At 44.5% G+C, this 27,453-nt stretch overlaps 1 protein-coding gene across 1 annotated transcript; it reads right to left on the minus strand.

Moving 5' to 3' along the window:
* Window positions 1–5,462: 5,462 nt before the first annotated feature.
* LOC126547877 (uncharacterized) lies at window positions 5,463–15,302 on the minus strand. The gene is made up of 4 exons (XM_050195903.2): window positions 15,197–15,302; window positions 13,043–13,302; window positions 11,614–11,838; window positions 5,463–5,885 (listed from the first exon to the last, which is right to left on the minus strand). Exons 1-3 carry the CDS (start codon window positions 15,206–15,208, stop codon window positions 11,628–11,630), a joined length of 483 nt encoding a protein of 160 aa, XP_050051860.1. The 5' UTR covers window positions 15,209–15,302; the 3' UTR covers window positions 5,463–5,885; window positions 11,614–11,627.
* Window positions 15,303–27,453: the final 12,151 nt, after the last annotated feature.

A 27,453-nucleotide genomic window follows, 5' to 3' on the forward strand; every position in this document is an offset into this window, starting at 1 on the left:
GGTCGGGGAAGACAGCGTCACGACGGTGCCATGACGAGAGTAAGATATCACGAAGCTCGAAAGACGACATTGTGACGACCACGACGACAGACAGACAGACAGACAGACAGACAGACAGACAGACAGACAGACAGACAGACAGACAGACAGACAGACACAGACAGACAGACAGATAGATAGATAGATAGATAGATAGATAGATAGATAGATAGATAGATAGATAGATAGATAGATAGATAGATAGATAGATAGATAGATAGATAGATAGATAAGCTCAAAACGGCTGAAGTTGGCAAGGAATGCTATTCACATTTCAAAAATGCAACCAACCGTTCCAGCTGCCCACGCTCGTGTTATATCCTATTGCGTTTCATGTGCCAGGTACTGTAAGTCAGAGCTTTTGAAATAAGGGGGAACTGCGAGCTCTAGTCGGGGTCACCTGTCGGCCACAGCATCTAGTTTGTTTTATTTAGATTTTTTGAGACGAAGGAATGATACGCGTACACAATTCTGGAGCAAAGTGTTACCTTCATGATTTTGGCTAAATCGTGTTCCTTAAGGTCTAATGTGCGTTTGGTAATTGTGGTTATCATGCGTAAGCCTGATTTGTGTGTGTGTGTGTGTGTGTGTGTGTGTGTGTGTGTGTGTGTGTGTGTGTGCGCGTGTGCGTGTGCGTGTGCGTGTGCGTGTGTGTGTGCGTGTGTGTGTGTGTGTGTGTGTGTGTGTGTGTGTGTGTGTGTGTGTGTGTGTGTGTGTGTGTGTGTGTGCGCGCGTGACGCACTTCACGCGATCTTCCCTTCCATCGCCTTGTAGCCAATAGAAAACAACAATTTTAATGACACGTGTGTGTGGGAGGAGGAAGTCGTCTAGATGTAGCTTTATAGAACCTTTTCTAAGCTCGGCGGTTCTGCGGTTTGAGTACTACGACGCACTCTGTCTTCTCCAGAGAGCAGTGCAGGTCCAGCATCTGTGCTAGTATGCCTATAATGTTTAGTCATTCCTGTAGAGTCGATTCTTGCTCCCCGCCGTTGCCACTGGTACACCCAAGGGTGATGTCATTCGTATGGCGCAGCTTTAGCACCTGGTTGAGATTAAGAAGAATTTTTTCATTGCCATAGTAAAAAGCATCCGTGAGGGGATCGCACCATCGCAATGTTCCTTCATCTACGGAAATCTATTGCATTCGTTCACCGTTAAGCCGCATGGGACTGATAGCTCTGTCAGTAAGGAAAGGAAACTATTCATATGTTAGGGCATCCGACATCCGGGGCTCATGTTAGCCAACTTTGCAGGATGACGTTGTGCTGGACCTTGTCAAAGTCGTATGTTGATGTCTACATCCACGATCGTTCGAAGTTGCACTGGACTATCTGTATTATAGGTTTCTTCATCAATCGTGGGGGCCACGTGCATCTTGAGCGCTGACGTGCTTTCGCAAGCCAAGAAGACTGCGAGATACTTAGTCTATTATTTAGAGATGTGATTCCAATCATGCTAAAACGCTCTTTTTCGTTCGTTTGCCCATGCAAGACGTCATGGAGATCAGGCGCATGATTTGTGCTCTATTAAGAAGCTTTCTCGGCTCGGCTATTATGCTTGCGTACGCCTGCTTTCATTCGGTGGTGTTTTACCTGTATCCTATACTCTCATTGAACATAGTAAAGAGTTGTTCCTGTTAATTACCTGGCAGATTCCACACGATACCATAGGCAATTTGTCAGGTCCTGGGGTAGTATTTCCCTGCAGTAATAGCAGGGTCGTTTTTAGCTCTATTGGAGTAAATTGTGAATCAATGCCCGTGTTCTGCGCATTTCGTTGAAATTCAGTTTAAATGGGATGTGGGTTAAAGGCTAGGTAGTGGGTATTTCGGATGCGGCAAAGTTAAATAAAGGAATTCAAGTTCCAAAACCACGACCTCATTATAAGGCACGCCATAGGGGGTTACTCTGGAATATTGTGACTGGATTTTCTTAACGTGTATCCAGTGCACAGGACATGAGCCTTTTTGCATTCCACCCCCATCGTAGTGTGGCCGTCGCGGCCGAGCTCGAACTGGCGACGTTGTTCTCCGCGGTGCCCCTTATAGACACTGAACTATGCCGCAGCGGGTCAAGTCGTCTATTGCACAGCCTGCTTATAACCGGTATCATTGTAAAGCGTGTTTTGGATTTGGTTTCCCTAGCTGTTAGTGCAAGAAAGCAATGCCACACCCTGCAGTGTATAGCTGTACATCCATTTCATGGCAGAATTCGGTCCAGTGTTATGCAGCTAAAGGATTAGCGTATTGTTGGGTTTCCTCGGTACTTTGGTATATTCTGCACTGCAATTCCTGATTGCATTTGTTGTTCTGCCAGCGCTGTACTAGGCATCGCCACTTCCTCCAGAGGCTGCAGCAACCAAGTGCCGTCTAACTGTCAAGCAAGTGTGCCGTGCCGCCTGTGGTAGCGAGTATCAACCAATATCTAATGGAGACGAGCTCAGCATCTCTGTCCTGTCATCGTTCTGCGCTAGGCTTGGACTCTCTCGGCTGGCCCTTTATAACTGTGATCAAGAAGAAATCCTTTTACATTTGAAATTACTGAGCTACTCCAAGTAAAAGCACCATAGATGTGAGGAAGCTATAGACTATCTAGTATTCCAAGGACCCCGTTTTGCATCATTCCCTCTACAGTAAGTTGACTCGACTAGTCACCAGACATTCGATAAAATCGCGAGCAGACGCCATCAAAATCCATGACATCAAAGCGAGCTTGTCCGAGAATGTCAAGGCGGCGTCGCAACCCACCTTTCCTTCTTGCGTTTTTTCTGCCGTACCACGCCTCTTCTTGTGGTACGAGTGAAGTTTTTCGTATTGTAGGAGAGTAAGCTAAAAATTCTGGAGAAATCATTTTATAGCGTAAGCTGTTATGGGCTCATTCCAATAGCCGTTTCGATTGGCGATGTTGTCCGCCGCCATCGGTGTCCATCGAAGCTATCGCCAGGAATGAGGGAAAAAATGCCCAGTTCCCGCAGGAGTAGAATCCGGGCACTCTTCAGGGGTTTAAGCTACTTTACCACTGCGTCATGCCAGCGCTTGCTAGCTGCCGCGAAAACATGCCCTATACATGCGTCCTAGCGCGTCAGGAGCCACGCGATTAAACACGCGATGTGAGACGCGCGCTGCGCAGCGTCTATACGTGCACACTCTGCATTGCAGTTGCATATTATTATACCAGATGGCACGTCATGTAGCAGTTGCGTAGGTTGCTGTACAAGGTAGATAAGTTTTGACGAAAAAAAAGAACAATAAGAAGATGTATACAAGACTGCAAGATTGAGAGAGAGAGAGAGAGAGAGAGAGAGAGGAAAGGGGAAAGGCAGGGAGGTTAACCAGAGAAAAAGATCCGGTTTGCTACCCTACGCTGGGGAGAGAGGGGAGGGGGAGATAAAGTGGTAACAAAAGCATGTAAAGCATATTTGACTAAATCAGGCAGGCTAGGTGACTATTTGTCACAGCTCCCCTTCAAACGCGAAGACACTAAATGACCATCATCATCAGCAGCAGCAGCATGTTTCAGCAGCGCTTGCTAGCTGCCTCGTAAACATGCCCTATATATATATATATATATATATATATATATATATATATATAGAGAGAGAGAGAGAGAGAGAGAGAGAGAGAGAGAGAGAGACGCGTTCTAGCACGCAAAGGTTCACGCGATATGAGATGCGCGCCCCGTAGCGTCGACACGTGCTCACTTTGCATTGCAGTTGCACATTATTGTGCCTTGTAGCACGCCATGTAGCAGTTGCATAGGTAGCAGTGCAAAGGAGATAGAGAAGTTTTGAGGAAGAAAAAGAAAATTAAGGAAGTGCATACAAAAAAGTGCCCTTCCACTCTGTGAAGAAAGACGATCAGTGAAGCTGTGTATGTGGGCCCCTTAATGGCGAACTATAAGTCCGCCGTGGGTCGACCCGGCATTTTACTATCTTCGTGATTTTTTTCTACATGCGGACACGACGATGCGGAAAGTAGCCCTTACCAGCTTCGCTATAACTGCTAGAATGAAAAACATGTATAGCGTACTTAATTAAATCAAGCAGGCCAAGGGACTATTTGTCACCTCCCTGCCTTAAAGGGGATGCCAATAAATCATCATCATTATCAGCAGCAGCCACAGCAGCAGCATCGTATCGTGCCACTTGTCACGCCATGTGAGACGGGTGGCGCATAACGTCGACAGGTGAAAATTCTCCATTGTAGTTTCCTTGTATGCCACCAGGTGTCACGAATGGTAACATCGTATCGGGTGAAGTGTCAAGGGATGTGAAATGTGCGCTGTGTAGTATCGATCCCTGCGTTTACTCTACGTACACGGTATGGCGCCTCCTCTCAATGTACGAACCATTGCTGCAGAAGCGAATCGCAAAGTTGCGTGCACGACTGCAACCAGGCAACGTCGGGCTCAGCAGACCGCTGTGCGGAGAGTAGCAGGAGCCGCATCTCGCCATCGACGGCGGGCGGACTGACAGTTCGTTCTCGTGAACACGACGCAAAGAGATTTCGCCGCTGAGACCCTCTAGTGCGTGCTGCCAAAAATGAAGGTCCTAGGGAGCCGCTCCTCTAGCTTATGCTGTGACTGTAATACGTGTGCCGCGCAGGCCTGTGCCTTATTTTTCGCTTCAGTATCCCTTCTCAACTTTACCCATCTACCTCACAAAAGTGTTTTAATGAGCCAAATTACAGGTAGCATCAGAAAATATGAAACGCTTACATTCGTGATTGAAATTAAAACTGAGCATAATATTGCTAAATGAACAAAATGTGCTATGTCAGTTCACGAGGATCACCATGTAGAGCCTGCAGAAGACTATTAGCCAATTATGGCCTTCGAGATTTGCAACGCTATGTTTCACAGCCGATAAAGTTTACTACTAATGCTAGGGGTAACTCTGGCGGTGTGAATGTACAGCTACCATGGCAATGATGGGTAGTACAAGGATTTGCCTAATACTCAGGCTTGCGACGTTATTTCTTGCACTTCGCCTTTTTAACATTTCAAGCAATCATACTTACTTTAAGCGAAACAAGGCCTTAAGTATCTGGGCCCACGCAAAATGATTGCGAATTGTTGCATTTATAACGCAATAGTTTGTTGAAAAGGGATCATCTCGCATATTCACAAAACCGTTTCTAGCCGTAAGAATGAAGATTAAGCAAATTATTGTACTAGAACCATCAATCTCCTGCAAGCTGGCTGAACCGCCATACTTGCCACTCCTCTAGACACGAGTGTCATGGTTCCCTCCAGTAGGATTTGTAGGAAGCTCTATGCTGCAGTCCCTCAATGCATCAACCTGCTGCGTTGAACCTACCCGTTTTGTATGTTATTCTATTCGTTATAGATCTCAATACCCAATGCGATCAACTTTGCTACATAGTAAATTATCGTTGTCACGAAATGAAGCCACGCATTGAGCGCTGAAGAAAATAAATATATTTATTAGAATAGCTGTATAGCGGTAGTGGTATGTATATATATATATATATATGTATATGTGTGTGTGTGTGTGTGTGTGTGTGTGTGTGTGTGTGTGTGTGTGTGTGTGTGTGTGTGTGTGTGTGTGTGTGTGTGTGTGTGTGTGTGTGTGTGTGTGTGTGTGTGTGTGTGTGTGTAGCAAAATATTGTTTCTCGGAAACAACTTTCAATGCGCCGTGTTTTATGAAAGCGCGCAGGGCTGTCTGTGCTTTCGACATCCCTCAAGTCATTTCTTTCTTCTCATTCACTCTTCCTTCGGCACATATTCATTCTTTGATTTCATTCAATGTAATAATCTCATGTGGGACCGTCCGGGTGACAGGTGTGAAGAGATGGTGACCTGCGGTCCGTGTACATCCAGCACGCCTGAAAATAAATGTTAGTGTTAGTTTAGTATACGAGTTACAGAAGCCAAGAAGGAAGTTGCATACCGAAGTAATACTATCACGTTTACTGCAGATACGACACATCTCCTGTACTCTCGTTTATTTAAAGTACGCACAGTCACCTTTGAGTTATTGTTTTGGATTTTAGCAGCAAAGTAATGCCATGATTCAGAGTGACAGTTTGTTCGGTATGTCTTGGTGCTGATCGACATGATGTTCTACAAAATTTGGAGGACGCTTCAACTTCGCCTTTAAGGGTCGAACGCGATAGCATTCAAATATCCCTGACTACCTCTCACGCTTCCCGGCCACTGCAGCTTATGTACCTTTAATGCTTACCGGGAAACGCTGGCGGCGAAGGATATATATGCACGAAGGCGAGCTTTCTGGTAGAAACGCGGCCTCTTGCACGGGCCGCTCCCGGAAGTAGTGCTCGGCGTCGCCCAAAAAGCGCATCATTTTCAGGTTTCTGTTATTGTTTCGCGCTTTTATTATTTCAGTCTGAGAAGATTTAACCTAAAAGGCATTTGCTGTCGGTATTTTGTTTCATGACATTCGTTTGTGCGCTCTCATTCTCAAAATTTCGAGCAATAACTTTTTCAAGAATGTAAGACAGGGTATGAGAAACTTTAGTGATAGAATGGTGTGGCATGCTGCACCATTTTATCTGCATATACTGCATCTGCAATATACTGCATACCTTATAGAAAGGTGTGGCATATAATATACCTAAATATAAACGGAAATGTTCGCTCCGTCGTCGGTCGCTGACGCCGACACCGGATTTTCTGCGACACGGAGCCCTTAAAGGGCTCCTCACCAGGTCTGGCTATTTTGAGCAGACAAGCGCCGAGCATACATTGCGCGATAACGATCGTGTCGGCACAGTATTACAACGCTACGCGCCGCGGAAAGATCTGAAATTTCAAACCGAACGCCGTTTGCCCTTCTCCTCGCGGCCGCCGCGCTCCACGCCGGAGGATGACGTACAAGTGTTAGTGCGGCTACGTACACGTGTTCGCGCTGTGACATCGCTCGTGGTGACACGTGACTTCGAGAATTATTCCAGACAACATCTGTTATTTGTGGCGAAATAGGCGAAATAAAACGTAGATAAAAAATAAAACACACAAACCAAATGTCTGCATGTTTTTGTTTTACTTCGCACCGCAGCAGAGAGACTTCCCTTTCGTCTGCTTCTTCCCACGTCGTGCAGTTGCGCGCGCAGACACCGAAACTATGTCATTTTCAACCGTGTTCCAGCGCGGGATCATGCTCTGTGATCCGCTTGTGTCTGCCTCAGTATTCGTGTAGCACAGACTTATACCGCTAGTCAGGTGCCCTCGTGCACAGCGCGTCAAATCGTGTGCTGCACGAAACGAGACAATCACAACAGCTAGCGCGTGACGCCGTCAGCGGAAGTGCGCCGCAGCGCAAAAAAGTAAGGAGAAAAAGAATGAAGGCGGGGCCCGTGACGTCTGCATCACCCGATCCTGGAGGTCCGGTGTGAGGAACGCAGGGAAGGAATTTCGCTTGCGGAGGCTAGACGGGACAAGTGGAGAGAGCGTCTATGCTTGAGGTGAAGCTGGCCTCCTGAAATCATGGGTTCGCGGCACTGAAATGTTTCTGTCTCGGCTATTAATTTGCCTATTTGAAATTTTTTTGCTGCAGAACGCTCCCTAGAGGACACGTAACAACTTCCAGCGTACAATCAAAATTTACTATGGGACCTGGTGGTGGTTAACGCAAGTTGCTCGCTCGTCGCAGTTCGCAAAAATGAAGTTCGACCGTATGTGACGATGAATACAGGATAGATCATTTATACTTTCTTACATTTCTGCTGCTCAGGCAGTACACGGTGCTAGTCATTGAAATGAAAAGAAAATACAGAAATCACATTATACACTGTAAACCAATTTGTACCCTTAGAAGTGTAAACTCAAATCCTTAAGGATTTTCAAGGTTGCAAATCAAACGCACCCTTACATCCATAAAAGGTTTAAAAATGGGAGTTGTTGATAGAAAGCACCCTTAGGGGTAAGAATCGATTTAAAGTGATATTCCTTTTAATGACGTAGCGCACATGTGTATGCGCGACTTGATTTTGCTGGTTCTGTCCAGTGGTGCTAAGGAAAAAAATATCCGACCTTGCTGTGCGGGTAAATTTAAAGACCCGAGTACTCAATATGGCGCCATTTCAGTTCAGCACACAGAGTATTGCTACATACGACTACTTTGGAGATGGCACTACCATGTTTGATGGGATGCTCGATGTGTTATAGGTTTACCACCTGCATGGTAATGTTGTCGTAAAACCTACCCTTTGTATATAGTACGCCTTCATGCACAGGAAGGGCTGACTAGTGGCCGTATTCAACATACCTGAGGTCATATAACCCTATAATAGGGCTGCAGTAGGTGTAAATAAATAAATAAATAAATAAATAAATAAATAAATAAATAAATAAATAAATAATCACGTGCTTTCTTTCTGTTCATTTTTTTTTCTGCGCGGCGCTCTCACGATTTGGCAGTCCTTTTGGCTATTGTTATCATGTGGATTATGCTCGCGCGCTCTGCTATTGAGCGCACGTACTAAAAAAAGAAATGGTGTTCCAGATGCAACGAGCTTGCTTCTTATTGTTATTCTCCCTGAGGATAATTGAAGAGCTGCGAGAAATCAGCGTAATGAAATACTCGCTTGCCCACTTCAATTTCAGAGCCGGACAAGCAGGCTGTTGCATATGCCGTAGTGATATCCTTGTCTGAAGAAACATATTTTGCCTCCATCTCACTTACTTTTTCAACAAATTTTATCCCTCGGGGACAGAACAAACTACTTATTTGCACAGCACCCGTAAAAATAACTCAGGCACGAGCATCAACGCGCGGTGAAATTATCTAACCTACAGCACCCTTGCCTTATTTGCAGAATGAGAGCGATGACTATTTTCCCTGTTTTAAATACGTCAGCACTTCTGTGCCTACCGAACGACGAAACCTGTCGGTCACCTAAGCTGCGCTTACGGTGCTTACGTGACGGAAAAGCAGAAAGACTACTTAAACAGATCCAGAAAAAAAGAGGGCACGCAAGCGTTGTCTAGCACTGACAAGAAAATGGTAGCGTGATCCCTTATATTCACCGGGTGTCACACCACCTGAGAAAAAAATTGCACAACGTGGCAATATTGGGTTGTATGCTCTGCGCCAAACAGGTTGAACAATCATTGCCGGAAAACGAGGCCAGAGCCTGGAGATAAAACAAGCTGTGATAAGAAACACGGAGAAAGGTAGGTAGGCTGCAGCATAGGTGTTATCTACCGTATCCCAATGACAAGCGAAGGAAGCTATGGTGGTCATACTGGTAGAGGCCGATAGGCTGCGCGAGCAAAGGAATAAAGTAAGCAAGGACCAACCCGATGGTTTCCTTGCACTTCAATGCAATAAGTGCGCCTGCCGGCCTCTCTTTAGTGAAACTGTTATTCTGGATAAGAACGCGAAATGACTAGGGTAATCATCGAATCATAATACATAGCCATGTATGGAGACGCATGCGTCAGCAAACTTTCCATCGCTTCATCAACAAAAGAGAATTTTCGCGCATGTCATAAATGCATACCACGGGCCTTCCGTTGGCGCGCATGTTTTTAAAGCGAAGCTTTCTTTGCCTGTTTTCCCGACTTTCCGGGTGCTGCTGCTGCCGCTGTGGTGTTGCTCGCGCGCGCCGCTGGCTTTCTTGCAACAACACCAGATGACGCTCGCCTGCGCGCCTCCCGGCAGGCGCCACCGCGGCAGTGTTTCAGAGTTTGTGCGCATGACACGTTGTGGGCTTGCTTTCCTAAGCGACAAAAATGCATTTGCTGGGCTGTGGAAGCCGCGCGCTGGGCTGTGATAGCCCAAACATCACAATCGTCCATAGCTTGAAGAGAGCGCTTGGAGGTGGCTTTTGAACATCGCGATGACCACGTATGCAGAACGAGCACGTAAACACGGGACCAAAGAATGTCTCCAAAGCGTGCGCTCAGCGTCGAGGACATTCAGGCCCAAAAGCAGTGTCGCGCGGAACGCCTCTAACAAACACGTCTCCCGGTGTGTTCTGTGGACTACGCAGGCAAGCAGCAGTGCAGCACGCAAGGTAACGTTTAATATCAACTCAGCACTCTCATATAGCACTATATGCTGAAGAAATTACACATTCGCCGCCAACATCACCGCCAATTATCGTCAATCAAAGCAAACAGCATACAAATTTTCGCTTACATAGATGCCCACAGTGCGTAGGATCCGCACATTTTTCTTTCTTTCTTTTTCGTTTTTTTATTTGCCTTTGCTTACATTTTCGGAACACGTGTCCAGTGACGCACCTATTGAAGGATGCATTTACTCCTCATTTCTGCAATAAATGTCTTGTTAAAAGTTAGCGCTGTGTGTGTGTATCTTTATTCCTTCCTTCCGTCGTAGATGCGCTACGCGAATGTCATTTAATATGACGCAACAACAAGCCCCATATACAACCTTGCGACACTGTTCTAGCCCGCCCTCAGCACAAATGGCGTTGGTGTTGCTATAGCTTGACGACATGCGGGCTTAGATGACACACTTCGAGAGATCTCTGGCGGCACATCGCGCTTACGTGCACTCTTTACTTTTGCTTTCATCCCTCTTTTTATCAGCTTTACTTTCATTTATCCACTTACCCGAGCGAAGGGTAGCCAGCAGGTCTATAAACTGGCTAACCTCCTTGTCTCTCCCTTATTCCTCTCCTTGTCTTGCATTGATGTGGTAATGTACAGCATCAAAGTTTTCTAAGTAGAAAACGCTATAAAATATCCGTCGAAGCATATTTTTTCCTTGCCTCTAGGCCTGCCATAGAACATACTAATAAGAATATGAATATGTGATTACTATAAGAAGGCTTTGAGCTTCAAATAGATGTAGTAGCGAGTTTGTAGTATTCACGCGTCAGTGCAAGCGGCACTTCTTTCTTCATCAATGTTCGCATTTTGTATTAACGTAGAACGTACCATGTATTTTCTTTCTTTCTTTCTTTCTTTCTTTCTTTCTTTCTTTCTTTCTTTTTGTCTTGAAGCCATCATGTGCCAGCGGCCAGAATGTATGCACATCATGACTGCTGACAACAAGGAACAAGTTGTATTTCTGGAATGATGCACCTCATTTGGAAAATGCAACAGAGAATGTGATGATATAAAAAAAAAATTATAAAGTTTTTGTCCCGTGCTCATCATTTTGACAAGACAATAAATGTTCTCCACGAAAGCCGTCATGATCAAGCTGGCTTTGTCGTAATGACAATTGCAAGGCTTACGACAAAGTCGGCTTTGTTGTGATGGCAGGAACACAGGCGGCACCGCAAAAGTTTCTGTCATGATGGCAGAAATTTCTGCCTTTGTGACACATGCACAAAAAAAAAACAAAAAAAAACAAAAAAAAAACATTCTGTTGCATTTGTTTCGCTGGGTTTTTATACCAAGCGCCTTTCCTTTTCCGGTACGTAGTGTGCCGAAAACATTTATGGGCAATAACTATATGTCATTCCTCTAGCGCTTCTTTTCTTCCTCATCACAGTGCCACCAAAGGCCCAAATATGTAATTTCATCGTAAATGGGTTTGGCGTCTTCAGCTAAGAAAATTAGTGATTTGTGGGAGACACTGAAACAAGAGTGATGCACCCATGGTGCAAAACGCACCTAGACAGATTGGCTCAGCCGGAGAATCCGGAGCTGTGCTGCTGGCCTCCGGATCCATGCTCCTGGTTCTTGTACTCGTTACCATGGCTGGACTGCCCCATGGCCCGGTGGGCGCCCGCGTTTTCGCTAAGGCCAAATGTCTCGCGGTCACCATACGTCTGCACGTTGCCATATTCACGTCTCTTCGAGCCACCAACATTGTAGTTGAAGCCACCTTGGCCATACCTGAGGACAAGAAAACAAATGATACTCTCTCTCTCTCTCTCTATCTATCTATCTATCTATCTATCTATCTATCTATCTATCTATCTATCTATCTATCTATCTATCTATCTATCTATCTATCTATCTATGTCTGTCTGTCTGTCTGTCTGTCTGTCTGTCTGTCTGTCTGTCTGTCTGTCTGTCTGTCTGTCTGTCTGTCTGTCTGTCTGTCTGTCTGTCTGTCTGTCTGTCTGTCTGTCTGTCTGTCTGTCTGTCTGTCTGTCTGTCTGTCTGTCTGTCTGTCTGTCTGTCTGTCTGTCTGTCTGTCTGTCTGTCTGTCTGTCTGTCTGTCTGTCTGTCTGTCTGTCTGTCTGTCTGTCTGTCTGTCTGTCTGTCTGTCTGTCTGTCTGTCTGTCTGTCTGTCTGTCTGTCTGTCTGTCTGTCTGTCTGTCTGTCTGTCTGTCTGTCTGTCTGTCTGTCTGTCTGTCTGTCTGTCTGTCTGTCTGTCTGTCTGTCTGTCTGTCTGTCTGTCTGTCTGTCTGTCTGTCTGTCTGTCTGTCTGTCTGTCTGTCTGTCTGTCTGTCTGTCTGTCTGTCTGTCTGTCTGTCTGTCTGTCTGTCTGTCTGTCTGTCTGTCTGTCTGTCTGTCTGTCTGTCTGTCTGTCTGTCTGTCTGTCTGTCTGTCTGTCTGTCTGTCTGTCTGTCTGTCTGTCTGTCTGTCTGTCTGTCTGTCTGTCTGTCTGTCTGTCTGTCTGTCTGTCTGTCTGTCTGTCTGTCTGTCTGTCTGTCTGTCTGTCTGTCTGTCTGTCTGTCTGTCTGTCTGTCTGTCTGTCTGTCTGTCTGTCTGTCTGTCTGTCTGTCTGTCTGTCTGTCTGTCTGTCTGTCTGTCTGTCTGTCTGTCTGTCTGTCTGTCTGTCTGTCTGTCTGTCTGTCTGTCTGTCTGTCTGTCTGTCTGTCTGTCTGTCTGTCTGTCTGTCTGTCTGTCTGTCTGTCTGTCTGTCTGTCTGTCTGTCTGTCTGTCTGTCTGTCTGTCTGTCTGTCTGTCTGTCTGTCTGTCTGTCTGTCTGTCTGTCTTCAGCACAGTTTGGGGTCAAACCTTGCTTTCAACTTTCTGAAAATGACCACGGAAATAGCTCAAATGGGCTGGGCCATCAATAGATATTAACAGCTCAACTAGTGTTATTCATCATCACTACAAAAAGAGCATGAAGAGCGCGTCTTCCTACCGGTCACCCTGAGCGCCCGTCTGGAAGCTGCCGCCCTGGTTGAAGGCACTGCCGTACTGGCCACCTCCCAGGCCAGGCCCGAAACCACCGCCAAAGCCTCCGGGACCACCGAAGCCGCCACCCTTTTTGAAGCCACGACCACGGTGGGGTAAACGACCATGTCTGGTCCTGCCTTCGATTTCTTCTTCTTTCTTTTCCTCTGCAGGGGCAGGAGCTGCGAAGGCCACTGCCAGGGCAGCCACGAGCAAGACGAAGGCGAACTAAACGCAGTAAAGAGAGGACAATGTTGACCTTATGAGTAATAGTTATAAGTAACAGAGTTATGAGGGTGCGTGTGATTCCAGTGAGTAAGAGAATACGTGAAGAAAGCAAATAGACAAGACGCACATATGCAAAACGGTCCCTTTAGAAATAGTCCAGAATTCTCGGCTCGCAAGCGCACATGTTCCAAATTAGCATCAAATTTGTTAAATAGTATTTCACTTCAGGTCTCTTCAATCAGCAGCTCCATTCTTCAGATTGTCCAAAATAAACAATTCCATTGCGCCTGGCAAGTGGGTGAAACCGTTTATCGAGAGGAGACGATTTATCCCGGCCGTGCGTCTCTGGCTAAACAGTCTGGGCTGCTTTTGACTAAACAGGTTGCGGCCCAAAGTTACTTCAGCCATGGTTAGATTTAACCTAAAGCACAGTTTCGGGTAGTACGGCATGCGTGTCTTGCTGCCTTCAATATCGTCGAGATCATGCGTTCACACACTGTCTTATTTTCCGTCTTCATTTAGCTATTCCAATCCCATGATCTGTCACAATATAGTTTCCTTCTCGAGTAGCGACGAAGAGCACACAGAATGACCGTTTCCCGATTGCACTTGCTTTATGTTGTATCAGTCGTCGTACGACTGCGAATCGTTGAAAGCACGTTCACATAATGGGACAATCGTTCATGCGCACTGACGCAAGTGGCGGCACAAAAAGCGGTCCCTCGCCTGAGGGATACCACTAGTATCCGCCTTCCATATCCCCCGCCTCCTTCAGCCTCAAACCGGTTTCGTTAGACATCCATTGTGACGGTATGTCCAGCAGAAGTGTCACACTGTTGCTGCACAATAAAACTAGTAACACTAGGACTTATCGACAGGTGATGAGACAAATGTCGGAATCATCTAGCGTGTTTCGGTTACCGGTTCTCTTTGAAACAAGACTTGCGCAGCTACACACTGACGCCTTCGACCCTGTGCGTTTTATTGCGTCAACCACACATTGAAAATTACTCTAAGGTATACGCACCTGGCATTTCGGACCTGCGCATTTGAGAGCCGAATTTCTGTTTATGATCGGAGGATGGGTAAGGCTTAATCCCGTATAGACTTATGAACAAAAACATTTGGCATATATCGAGATCTGTCGATTCTCATCGAGCTAAACGCAGACCGTATCTTACATCTATCCGGCCGTATTAACTGCGGTATTAAAAAAAAGAATTAAAAAAGAAACAAGAAAAAGAAATGATCCTCTGGGTCATGTTCCAATAGCATTCATCGAATTTCTTTATATCTACGGAGTTCTCAACTTCCCAGCTAAAACCAGTCTGACTACTTGAAAAGAATTACAGCTGTTTCCTTCTGATAGTTATTATGTAAAAAAAAAAAAAAAATACAGGATTAGCTTCTACAGACAAGTGATCTACTTCAGGGATGTACAAGAAGGAAGGAGCCATTACTTAATAAAACTGGCATTTTTGCAGAGCAACTTAAGATCACGGTTTCCTTTTTTTTTTTTTTTTGTAATATTCAAAACACGGAAAAACAGCATTTCACAATGCTCTCCACCGCGACTTGGCAAAGGAGAAATCGGAAAGCACACAGAAGCGAAGCATGTTATCTTACTATAAAGCAGTCTTTTCCTTTTCTTTTTCTTTTTTTCTTTTTTTTTTTTTTTTGTTCAGCCACCTTCGGAGATAACGAATATGTAAAACATCACCCACTCCTAATTTCACGCTGTTATGCAAGGCGCGCATACGAACAGAAGCCTTCGTAGCGCTAATTTCAACTTGTATTTTTTCAATCATTCTTGCATTAAAAAGACGCTTCAGAAACAGCCTGATTACATCCGGTGTGCTATAAGTGAACGTCAGGCAAATAGCGGTATACTCACAGTGCGACGCATGTTGGGAACTAAAAGGGGGACACAGACACAGATGAAACTGGAGGCAGCTTGCAGACTGCTAGCGGAGGTCTTGGCAACTGGAGGCGGAAAAAAACGTTGCTTTTATAATCGTCTCACTCTGCGACATCAAGAGAGTGCGGGAATTCCCCTCTTCCCGCTGCTAAGCGGCAACGGTGCCGGCGTACAACAACCTTCTCTCATGGATGTACGCCAGGCGCGTGGCAAGGTGGATGTTGCGTAAGGACTGCGTACTCTTGCGTGCAGCAGCTTTTTTTCTTGTACACTCCTGCGATGGAAATGAATGCGCACTCCGCGGAGACACGCACGTGCAGGTAACCACGGTACCAAGTTGTCCGCACAACGAGATGGAGAAGTGAAGGAAGCAGAAGTAAACCTATTTTGCCCAAGGAAGAGATAGAGAGACATAGAAACAACGGCGGAGAAAGGACCTTCAGACAAATGAGAGAAACGCGACGATGATTCCGAGATTGCAGGTCGAGATGCGTCCATTCGAATATGTAGCCTAGGTGTCGCATTGTGTAACTCATGTCACCTGGAACAAAACTCAAGACGAAGATGCCTGAAAGAAATATACTATTTCGTGGTTGGTCTTTTTCTGGAAGTTTCGTATTGCTATTACTTAGGTCACACAGTCTGAGCGTCTCGGAAGCAAGCGAGAGTAAAAAAAAAAGAAAAACCAGGTCCCGCAGTGTTCTCAAAACTTCTATAACGTAACAGCCTTCCTTCACTGGCCAGCCTTCTTGCACTCGCCACTTACGATAGGCATCATCCTGTTAATGAGACCATCGCCGCAGATTTTTGCAGCCACAGACGCCACAAGCATAACTAAGCGAGAACTATTTTCTGTTTTCTGCGCCCAACTGAAGAAAAGCGGTAAGAATAACACAAAAAGAAAGAAAGAAAAGAAATGAGGTCAGGCAACACAATTAAGTGTGGGTCAATCACCTGCAGTTGAATGGTCTTAGCTACCACGAATATTTATTAGACTCATTTCAACCTGTATCAGAGCGAAAAAACGCATGGTAACCATAAGAACGAAGTCGTGATAAAGCAAATACTGTACACTTCTTTTGAATAGGGTCTTCTTAATGAACTTCAGAGAGATTTGACGTATCTGGGATCTGAGTATCTTGTAACCGCTTCTAGAAGGACACGGTAGGTTAAGGTGACTTGCAGATGTCGTATGAACATGGCAATGGTATTAAATGATGCCTCGTCATGCCGACAATACGTAGCAATAGTTAGCAACTGAGGATAAACAAAAAACGACTATATAAGTAGCCGTAGACAGGGTTCGATGCGAGACTCTGTGTCAGCCTCTGCCGTGGGGTCGCCGAGTGCTATCGAACTTAATTGCAGCGCCCTCCGCCAGATAGCGTGAAGCCCCCGAGCTCGAGGGGTTCAGAAAATTTGTTGATCAGAATTCTTCGTGTTTTTTCTTTTCTTTTTTCTTTTTTAACATAGGTACTACATTAGGCGATATAATGAGAAGAGCTTCGTGGCGCATCCCACTGCCCCGTTCCTAAGGGGGCACTCATAGCATCCGTCCACCCATCCCAGCAATGGTCGAAAGAAATGGTCATTGACGAGGAAGGGTAAAGCAACATAGGGAGTGACCACATAGGGAGTGAACAAATATGCCATTTTAAAAATGGAATACTTATTTATTTATTTATTTATTTATTCAAGTACCCTCAAGGCCCGGGCAGGCATTACATAGGGGGCGAACAACAGTAAGCACAAAGCAACGCAGCACTACAATGTGTACAGAAGTCGTTGGCCATTAAAAGCATGTTGAAAAGAAAAACTCAGTATACAAAGACAGCAAAAAAGCATCAAGGAGCATTCAATTTTTACAGAGAGTACCGTTATATATATATAAAGAAGGGGTGGGAGGGGAAGGATGAAGGTTACAGGTCAAAGTGACGTTTCAGGCTGGTTACGAACGCTTCGTAATCAATGGCGGATGCAGTGGTGTCAGGCAGAAGATTACATCGGCGGATGGCGAGGACGAGAGGCGAATGAAAGAAGAGATTAGTGCCAGCAAAAATGGGTTCGGCTTTCAGTTGGTGGTCAATGCGTGGGAATATGCGATGCGGTGGCGTGATACCGGACATAGCAAAGGAAGAGCGGCTGTGATTTAATTTGTGGAAAAAGGACAGAATGGAAAGCATTCTACGTCTTTCAAGAAGAGGTAACTTGAGAGCGTTCTTTATTTCAGTCACACTTTCCGTACGCGAGTAATTCTTTTATATGAATAGAGCGGCTTTATTTTGAAGAGACTCCAATTTTGTTATTAAGTATGCTTGGTACGGGCTCCAAATGAAAGAGGCGTAATCCAACTGCGAGCTCACTAATGTGGTGATTGCCAAGGTGCGGGCATGTGGTGTATGCTAATATCTGCGTGTCTGCATTAGCTAAACGCAGATTTCGTCTGAGAAATCCGAGTGTTTTAGAAGCCTTGTTAATAACCGTATCTATGTGAATGTTCCACGAAAGGTCAGATGCTAAATGGATCTCTAAATATTTTATGACAGGTACCGATTCTGCGGTCATGCTGTTTAGAGTGAAGTGGCAAGGTTCGGGGTCAGATATTGTGGTAAATCTCACTACTTTTGTTTTTGAGATGTTAATTTCCATTTTCCATTGCTTGCACCAATTGTTAATCTTGTGCAAGTCCGATTGTAACTGAAGTGAATCAGAAGGTTCATTAATTTGTCTGTATATCACGCAATCATATCTGCAAACAATCTGACCGTAGAACTCAGGTTATTGCTTATGTCATTAATATAAACTAAAAATAAGATAGGTCCGAGTACAGACCCTTGTGGTACTCCAGATTTAACGTGGGAGAGGGTTGGTGAATGGCCACTACCAAGACTGATTGGTAGTGATTGGCCAAAAAGTTTTTAATCCGAAAAATAACCTTCGAAATTATGTTCACATTGTCAAGATTTTTTTTTTTTATTAGATGTTTGTGCGGAACGTTATCGAATGCTTTGACGAAATGTACAAATACGGCGTCTATTTTAGAGCGATCATCAACAGCGCAGTGAAGGTCAGTAATTAATTTGAACAGGGGTTCAATATTAAGGCGTCCAATATTCGGGGGTCCAATATTCGGCGATTATGGCGACGCCGGCGTGATATATCCGACATCGCCGGCTGCTGTGTGGGGCGCTGAAATTGCCAGACTATAATTTGCCACTGAGGTATCCGTAACGGCAATGTGTTGCCGTGTTGAAAGACAGCTGTCGACGCTGAAAACAGGAAATGCAAGCGCACCGAGCATGCGCGCGATCGACGGGCCAATTGGAGTGCCAAGGCGCGTTAAGCACGCGCCCACGTCAAGCACGCGCCCATCGGCCCACGTATGGGGATTGCTTAACGCTGCTTTACCTCTGCCGCGGCTCGGCCCCGCATTGCACAATCTTCGGGATCGGCCCACGTATGGGGAGTGCTTAACGCCTGATTCACCTCTGCAGCCGCTCGGGCCGGTATTGCACTATCTTCGGGATCGGCCTACGTGTGGGGAGCTTTTTTTGCTTACCACGCCAACAACGACACGAAAATTTCCTTGGACGGTAGAGGTACACAATTTCGCTGTAAAACAGGCTTATTGCGAATATTTACATGCTTGTTAACAGGCATATTTAAACGCAATTTTGTACTGTTCCCAAATGTAGGTCCGATCGACTGAGTGGCTTATAAATAAGAAGCAGCTGCTTTCGGTTCTGTTATCTAGAGCTGCAAAAAAAATTCAGAGCCATTACCCTCTGCTAAGGTGGATGACAAGCGGAGCTGTATATATGGTGATAAATATGCTAATAATAAATATGTTGATTGAAAATAAAAGACACATACCACAAGGAATGTAGCTTGTTCACGATTTTTTTTGTTGCTTTATTAAATTGCATACTCAAGGCTTTTTTATATGTAACACTCTTTTCTTTTTTGCTTTTTTGGATTGATTATTTGGTCTCCAAGATGACTATCGCCTTATGATCGCTATGACATACGGCCAGTAGCTCTGCGGCGACACTGGGAAGTTTCTTGGCCAATGTTAGGTTTATACACGACCGATGATGCGTCGTGGGCGCACTGATGTTTGTGTAACATAGAATGCCGAACCTTTCCAACAGAAATGCCACGAACAACTTTCCGTCTGGCCGAGACACATCTATGGTGAAATCACCCACAATTCGGATGCTATTGGAGTCGGTGGGGGCAATTCAACTAAAGGTGCATACGCTTGGCGTTTGCGGCGCGATCTTCGTCCGTATTACGTGCCGCCCGCCGTCGCCGCGCACATATTACCGCTTCTGTTCACGACGGTGTTCTTCGTAGGCGCGCTGTTCTTTCGCAGTTCTCATCGCACGCGGCTTACCCATTGCACGGGTGGAACGGAATTGAGATAAGGTTACGCGGTTTGCCTATAGAGCCTGTGACGTCAAACCGCAATTCATACTAAACAGTGTCTACTCCGGTTTTACTTTTTTTATTATGATATTTTTATTACAATACGTTGTGACACTTCAAGCGAATAAATGCAGCTGGGGCATACCCAGTGGTACGCTTTTGCTTTATGCTTTAGCTCTTTGAGCGCTGGGTTGGCCGCCATCTTTTTCGCGTACGCATACAAACTGACAGAACCTACGTATAACAGCTCCGCTGTAAAAAAGGGCACAGTACTTCAGCAAATCTCTGTATACTGTTCGTTTGGTTTAATAAGAAGAGTGTGATACTACAACATGGCACGTACTTTTCAAAGGTATGGAAATATTGTGCGAATGGCTAAATTATAGATTGCCTTGTCAAAATCGTGAGAACAAGTACGCATATAGCCTGCCTAAGAGCAGGCATTCATAATGAATGACCGATAATATTGGAGCATAATAAAGTTATTCGCCACATGCTTTTGCTCAGGAACTGGTACCTCAGCTCACAAACGGCAGCTTTCTTGCACCCAAATCATTCGGAACACTCCTCGCTTCCATCGCTCTTTCTCTTTTGAGACCCCTAAAAATGTTGTTATCCCTTACATATTCGGGTAAAAACGAATCTTCGACAAAGTGTAATAGTGAATTCTCGAAAGGAATACGAGCCGAATGGAGAGGATTACTCTATTGGTATTCGAAATTTCAAATGTTCGCACATTCCTAATTATACTTTATACATCTAACGGCGATGCGTACAATTCTGTTTATTTTTTTTCTATGCTGCGTGAAAGCTCATGAAATGTTCGTTTTCATCCACCACGAATGTAACAGCTTTATTCCCACGCAAGTTTTATGCTTACGCACTACACCGCTCACAAGCTATGCCGAAATGCAAATGATGCCTGTCGATGAAATAATGGGGATGGCAGGTTCTATGCAACGAGGTGTACGACACACATCTGGCTACATTTAAGCGTTCCGCACTATACAGGTGTCGCAGTAGCGCATAACCATTGCGGAGTAATGACCAGAATGACCCCTCAAGTAGTGGCCCATGGCAAAGAGCCAAATTAAAAGAAATCAAGTAAAACAAACAATACGTTTAATACAGAGCGCTATTAAGAGGTTGGTGTGTTTTAGAGACACCAATGAGTCGGCATGAAATGTTCGTGTTCTATGTGAAAATTTCTGTTTTATTATTATTATTAATATTATGACATACGGAGCTCTGCTTATGGCACTATTCTTTCGGTCAAAACGCAACACCGAAGTTCTATCAGGACGTTTGTTAGAACTTGCGTTTGACGCGCATACAAACTTCGTATGACAAATACATCCGCCGAGATACCGATCCACCAGCAGCAGCGGCAGCAACCACTCCAAAGTCAGGAGGGTATCAAAATAAAGTAAAAAATTCGCTTTAAAATATGTTATGTTGTAAGACAGAAAAAACGTCGAACTGTGATAAATTACACCAGCCGGATTTAATGCAAAACCAACATCGAACATTCAAACTATCAGTAAGCTGAATGAGCTTGAGAAGCGAAAACCCGGTCGGAAACATCCCTAAGCAGTGAGCTACTAGGATCAGTGTAACCGAGAGGCTTAGTATTAGTAACAGCCACATGAAGTCAACAGACAATGGAGCGAAGGAGACTACGGGGGAAGCTAACCGGCATTCTTTAATAATTAGGACTGTGGCTTAAATTTTTGGTCAGCTTCAGAACTTAAGAGAAGAGATGGCAGTTGAGAGCGGTAGACAACTTGCCGCCGCTCTTTATTAAGAAGATTAAACTTTTCGCGAATTTAACTCATAATCCTAGTTATATCTGCATTTCAGTTTTCGCCAGCATGCTTAGCTTCTTTTATGTGCACCTTGGCTTCATTGTCGAGCCGCTTTATACAGTTGTTACTAAAAATGAAGCCCCTCGATTCCGCTGTTTCTTCCCGCCCAAGGTTAGGGATATTCCATAATTGATTTTAGAGTTGTAATACATATGCGGTTATGGGGACCACTGTGAAAGATATTGTTATACTCATTATTTCCTTTTTTGAGGGGTACCTGGACGCGCTGGATGTTGGACAAGTTGTGTGAATTGCGTAAAGCGTTAAGCCCAAAGTATACATTAAAGACTCCTGACAAAGGGATGTTACTGCAACAAAACAACAATGAAAAATTGTGTTGCTGAACACGCGAACGCGAGCACATTTATACAGGCCGTCAACCAACAGGGCACTCCCAAGGAATGCACGCTTTCAAATGTGGCAGCGTACTTGACGTACACACGCTACCATTAGGCTCTTGGGAAAATACAAGGACCCGAGGAAGTTATCGCGAATGACAAACATTACACTTGAACGTTGCCACGTATGCGCTCAAAATGCTCTGTATAGCAGCGCCCTCATTACGGGTTAAAGACCAGCTGGTTTTTGTTTCTTTTATTTCTTGTGCGTAAACGGTAGCCAACGACCAAAGGAGTGGCAACATTCCATTAGCTTCGTTTCCAGGAATTGCACAAATCGGCCTGCGCTTGCAATACGCGGAACACGCGGGAAGAAAGCAGGTGCTGTGAAGGCGGGAATGCTGGCACATCGTATAACCACGCCCTACAGAGAAGGCAACAGATTTATCCTTTGTTTCGATGATTGTGGGGCAAGCACATCGTTTATGACGTTTATGACGTTTATGAAGTCGAAGAGGTGTACTTCTTGCGCTCACTGCTTGATGTCCTTGTCATAGTGAATGTTGACAGGGAAGCCCTAGTTCTACGAGCTGGAGCTTTCCGTGCGTGCAGTTTGAAGAAGCATCTTGGAGTCGTGCCCGAGTGCACCGCATGCAGTAGCAAGGCTGTATATATCTGGATGAAGAAACATCTCCGCTTTCATTTCCATTTATTTACCATTTCTTTCATTCAATGATGTCCTTTCTGTCATTGTTCGTTGGCTCCTGATAATATGACGAGATATGTACAGGGCGTACCAACTATCATGCACCAAGATATTAAAATATGCAAATGCCACGTAGCTGGGCAGAAACAAAGTAATGTTTGCCACCGCTTGGAGATACTGAGATTATTTTTAGCATTCCGCCTAATTGCATACTTAGTCTGAATTATTTATTCAACTTCCAAAATATTATAATTAGATAAGAAGTGTCAGTGATAAAATTGTACAGCTACGTGAAAAACTCCCGATACACATTTCTGTTGCTCAATACGCGCTACATAAAAGTGTTTTTTCCGAGCGCGAAAGAAGCCCTCGAATACACGCAATATTGCCGCGCGACTGGCCGCTCGAGGCACTTGGCGCGTGTTCACGGGCTTCTTTTCAGTAACACTTTTGTGTAACACTTTTCTGTAGCACGTATCGAGCAACAGAAAGCTGTATCGAGAGTTTTTCATGTAGCTGTACGATTTTCTCATTGACACTTTTCATCTAATTATAACATTTGGAAAGTTTACTAATTAAGTAAGACTAATTATGTTATTAGGGGGAATGAAAAAAATGGTTTGGGTATCTCCTGGCAACGGCAAACATCATTACCTTCGTTCTGTCCAGCTACGTGACAGTTGCATATTTTTAAATCTTGGTGCATGACAGTTGGGACACCCTGTACGTGAAGTTGCTGTATTGATGTTCAGAAATGTGAGGCATTGCGTCATGAAAAGAGGTCTGGTACGCCAGAAAACGTGGTAAACGTAAACGGTGGAAAGTGGCGCCAGCTTTTCAGTCTCCAATGAAATCTCTTTCTCCTCACGAGTGGTGGCGAGGATAGGCTATAACCTATTAATTATTTGTAATACGAAAATAAGTTGAAGTCCGAAAACGTAATGAAATTAAGCTTGGTAGATTTTGTAGCCGTCTCTGAAGGTAAATGAACGCAACCTTGGCAGCTCCGAAAAAAAATATAAATGGCAGAAAAAAATAACAAATTTGTTGCACGCAGCATTCGCTTAGATTACAGCCGGCGTACACATTGACCATAAGCAGCCTTGTCTGCGTGGTTTGCCTGGCAGTGGCAGAAAATATACATTTTCGACACTAAAATGACACACACAGTAGGAAGACACATTGACGATGGCATGGGCGGCAAATATGTCTTCCAGTAAAAACCAACTATACCACGAAGCAGGGCTTTTTGTAGTGCTGGAAGTGTTTACAATATCACATGCAAAAGCAACGTTGTATAGTTACAAAGAGGGTTGTTGACATGCTGTTAGTTAAATAAGATGCCCGGAATAAGCTTTCGTAGCAAAATATAGCAGCCAACCCTTCCTGTTTTTGTATTCAAATCAACACTGATAAATGTTAGTTAACAATAATATATATACATTTTGAGTTTACGCGATACTTGGTGTTGCTGCCGTAGCAGCATACATACACTGTTATCCACTCATGTAACCAGCCGCGGTTCTAAAAATTGTTTTATATCGGGATATATACTGCTTTGGGCTGATAAGCACGAGCTGATAAGCACGAGGTCGTGGGATCGAATCCCGGCCACGGCAGCCGCATTGCGATGGGAGCGAAGTGCGAAAACACCCGTGTACTTAGATTTAGGTGCACGTTAAAGAACCCCAGGTGTTCCAAATTTCCTCAGCCCCCACCCCCCCCCCCACCCCCACGACGTACCTCATAATCTGATTGTGGTTTTGGCACGTCAAACCTCGTAACTTAATTAATTTTTTATTCACTGATGTAAAAGCCCTGTAGAGGGCTAACAGTATTAGTAAATAAATAAGTAAAAAAAAACACTTCGGCAATGTCTCTGTTTCGTTGGGAGAAAAAAATTAGGCAGAATAATTTGGTTTTCAATTGCTATTTTCTCTATATATAATCAGTTCGTCGCACTTATTATAGGCTTAAAGTAGCAATTCTAAAATTGTTCTATATCGGGATATATACTGCTCTGGTGTTTACTTTCAGTGTCAATTAAATTGCTGCTTTGACACTCTTCTAATATGTCCGCTCATTTCCTATGGCATAGCTTTATACAACAGACACTCGGAAACGAAATAAAAAGCCGTCCGTCTTGCATAGCAACACCCGCCCCCCCCTCTCCCCTTAATTTTCTTACTCAATACATCACTCGAAACATATGAAAACTGCATTGGTACAGTGAATTTGTAATTTTTGCAGCTGCCATTGGCAGAATTTCTGGCACGAATGATGAGAGCTGTAGCGTGAGCTGGAGACACGTGTTGAAACGCCGTTCTTCGCGAATATATAATCACTCAAGCAACAATCTGAAAATGAGTCAAAAAGAAAGCTGTGTGCGTAAAGCTGCACATCATGCTTGTTATGGCACTCCGCAACTGCGTTTTACGGCCTAAGCTTACTTTAAACAGCATCCAAAACACAGATCACTGGAGTCATGGGAAACGTAAAAGGTTATGCTGAAAAGAACAATTTGTAATGACATTACAGCGTAAATTTATTCGAAAAATCAACATATTATGAGGCAATCATCTTATTATGATGATATGTCCAGATCAGGATCGGGGAGACTCTGAACAGTGCTCACAATGTAGATAAATGGTTTAGGAACGTGGCTTTCATTTATTTCTAACGGCGTGTCTCATAAGAACATTGTAATCATTCTGAAGTCACAGGGCCAAACCATGAAATCTTCCTTACCTCAGTAAGAAAGCCTTCATTGCGGTGAGGCTACCTTATGTCACTCTGAAAGCTTCCTTACCGAGGGGCCCTCAGCGAAGGCTTCCTTGGTGCTTCCTCACCATAAGGTAGCTCCAAAGCTACCTTCATGCGTCCTTACGCCGCTTCTGGCCCTGAACGAGCGCTTCACCTCACTGCTTAACCACGTGACGTTTGCTTGCACATGCGCGCTGTCGCCCACCTGTGGAGAAGCGCGAGCACGGTACGTCTTGCCAGGCATGTTCGTTTCAGTCACACGTGCGGCATGAAAGCGTTGCTAGGCTTTGCTAGGCGTTGCACGACGCCGGCGTGCCAGCGTTGATGGAGCACATCAAGTTTTGCACTGTAATGTGCTACTTTTTTTTAACTTTAGTAAACAAAACTAGAAGAAAGCGTCCACGCTTCTCTATTCAATTTAAAGATTGTGCGACGATACAACATTTTTTATAGAATAATGTTGTTCGCAAAGATTTTAAGAGATAATCTTGAACCCAGGCATGCGGCAACCGCACCTTACGTGTGGACGGGTGAAGGGAGCTTTCAGAGCGCGCTTGCTTCCTCCATCGGTTCTTCGCTGTAAGGAGGCCTCACGTAAGGTTAGGAAGCGCTCGAAGGAAAGGAACGTTTGCTTGTTTGGGCCACAGTCTTCATATCACATATAGTAACAAAACATAACAGGAGGGGGCCTGTAAGCATTTTCGAGTGATGAAACCCTCGTTGGCACGATCGCGGAGCGGTCGGCAGTTTCGCAAGTGCGCAGACGTGTGCGTTCACTAGTTTGATTAAGCCACCGAGCTGTCTTTTTTTCCTCGTTATTTATTGACCGAATTGCTTCTCCGACTTGTACAACCCAGGTATCAACGTCATTGCGTCATTGCGGCAACTTCGAAACTTGCAAACCTGGCAGTGTTAGTGAAGGGTGCGCCATGTATAGTGGCTGAAAACGGGCGAACTGGACAAAACGTCTACAGCCGTAAAACTATGGGCTGGTAGTTCTGCCTCTGTGACGGGTGCATTAAAATTTATGGATTCAATATCTTTGATCGCTCAAACATAGGAAAGCTTTATAGGTTGGGAGTCAAACAAGCGGTATGAGGAACTAAAAAACTGTTATTTCCAGTCATTCGCAGTGTGAGAATCATCATGACACAGCAGCGGTACGGAGAGGGTGACAAAAAAAATGTTTTCCTCTTTTTTTCATCTGTTATATGTCAAATAATACGTAAAGCAATCTTCAAGCCTTGATATCACAGAATGAATCACTAGAGACGGTATACTTGCATTAGTGACTTCACGAAATTGATTTTAAATTACTTAAAATATAACCATTCGCTCAAATATTTAAACTACGAGCTTAATGTATGAAATTAAGTTGCATTTTGTTGTTGCTTTTCTCCAGATGTACATCTGCAACTACTACTTGCTTGCATCGCATTTTGTTCATCTAATTCAACCAGCTCCGCGCGGCATTCTCTCTAGAACAGTAAGTGCGAGGTTATTCTCGCTGTGGCGCCAACTACGTAGGCTTGTACTCGAGGTATAAAAGCATATCCGACGTGTTTACATTGTAACTTCGGGTCTAAAAATGTTAATATAACTGGAATGTTTGCTTGCTTGCGTCCTGGGTTGGTGCAGTAAGGAAAGATGAATAGTTTCGGCATTTCACGTGCTTGGTTAATGTTTGAAATTTTATTGAAGGCCTAAGCCAACGAGATGAAAACTTGTTGCCTTCAGGCTAAAGATTCCGGTTCACCTAATTCGCTCACCGTCCTAACACCCTCTTATCGCTTCAGTTATTGTGGGCATAAAACACAAGGTCTCACTTCACTAAATGAAAGTTTACCTATGTCTAAGAAAAATAGTCTCAGCTAAATTACATCCGAAACTTTATTCTTACGCCGTATACCTAGGATGAGTTAGAGTGGTGTTACTATCGCCTCATTCTTTTTTCGGCCTACTTGCCGCAACAATCTTTTGTTTCCTGGAATTAAACTGAAAGGATTTTGCAAAATGTTACGCATGCTACAAAGAGTCTCACTCTTGATTGAGATCACCTCTGAGCCGTCGTGCTAAAATAAGTTACGAATGCGCAATTTCTTGTGAATGCCAAATAATACACCATGAAACAAA

This window comes from Dermacentor andersoni, chromosome 1 (assembly GCF_023375885.2).
Source record: "Dermacentor andersoni chromosome 1, qqDerAnde1_hic_scaffold, whole genome shotgun sequence".
NCBI lineage: Eukaryota > Metazoa > Arthropoda > Arachnida > Ixodida > Ixodidae > Dermacentor > Dermacentor andersoni.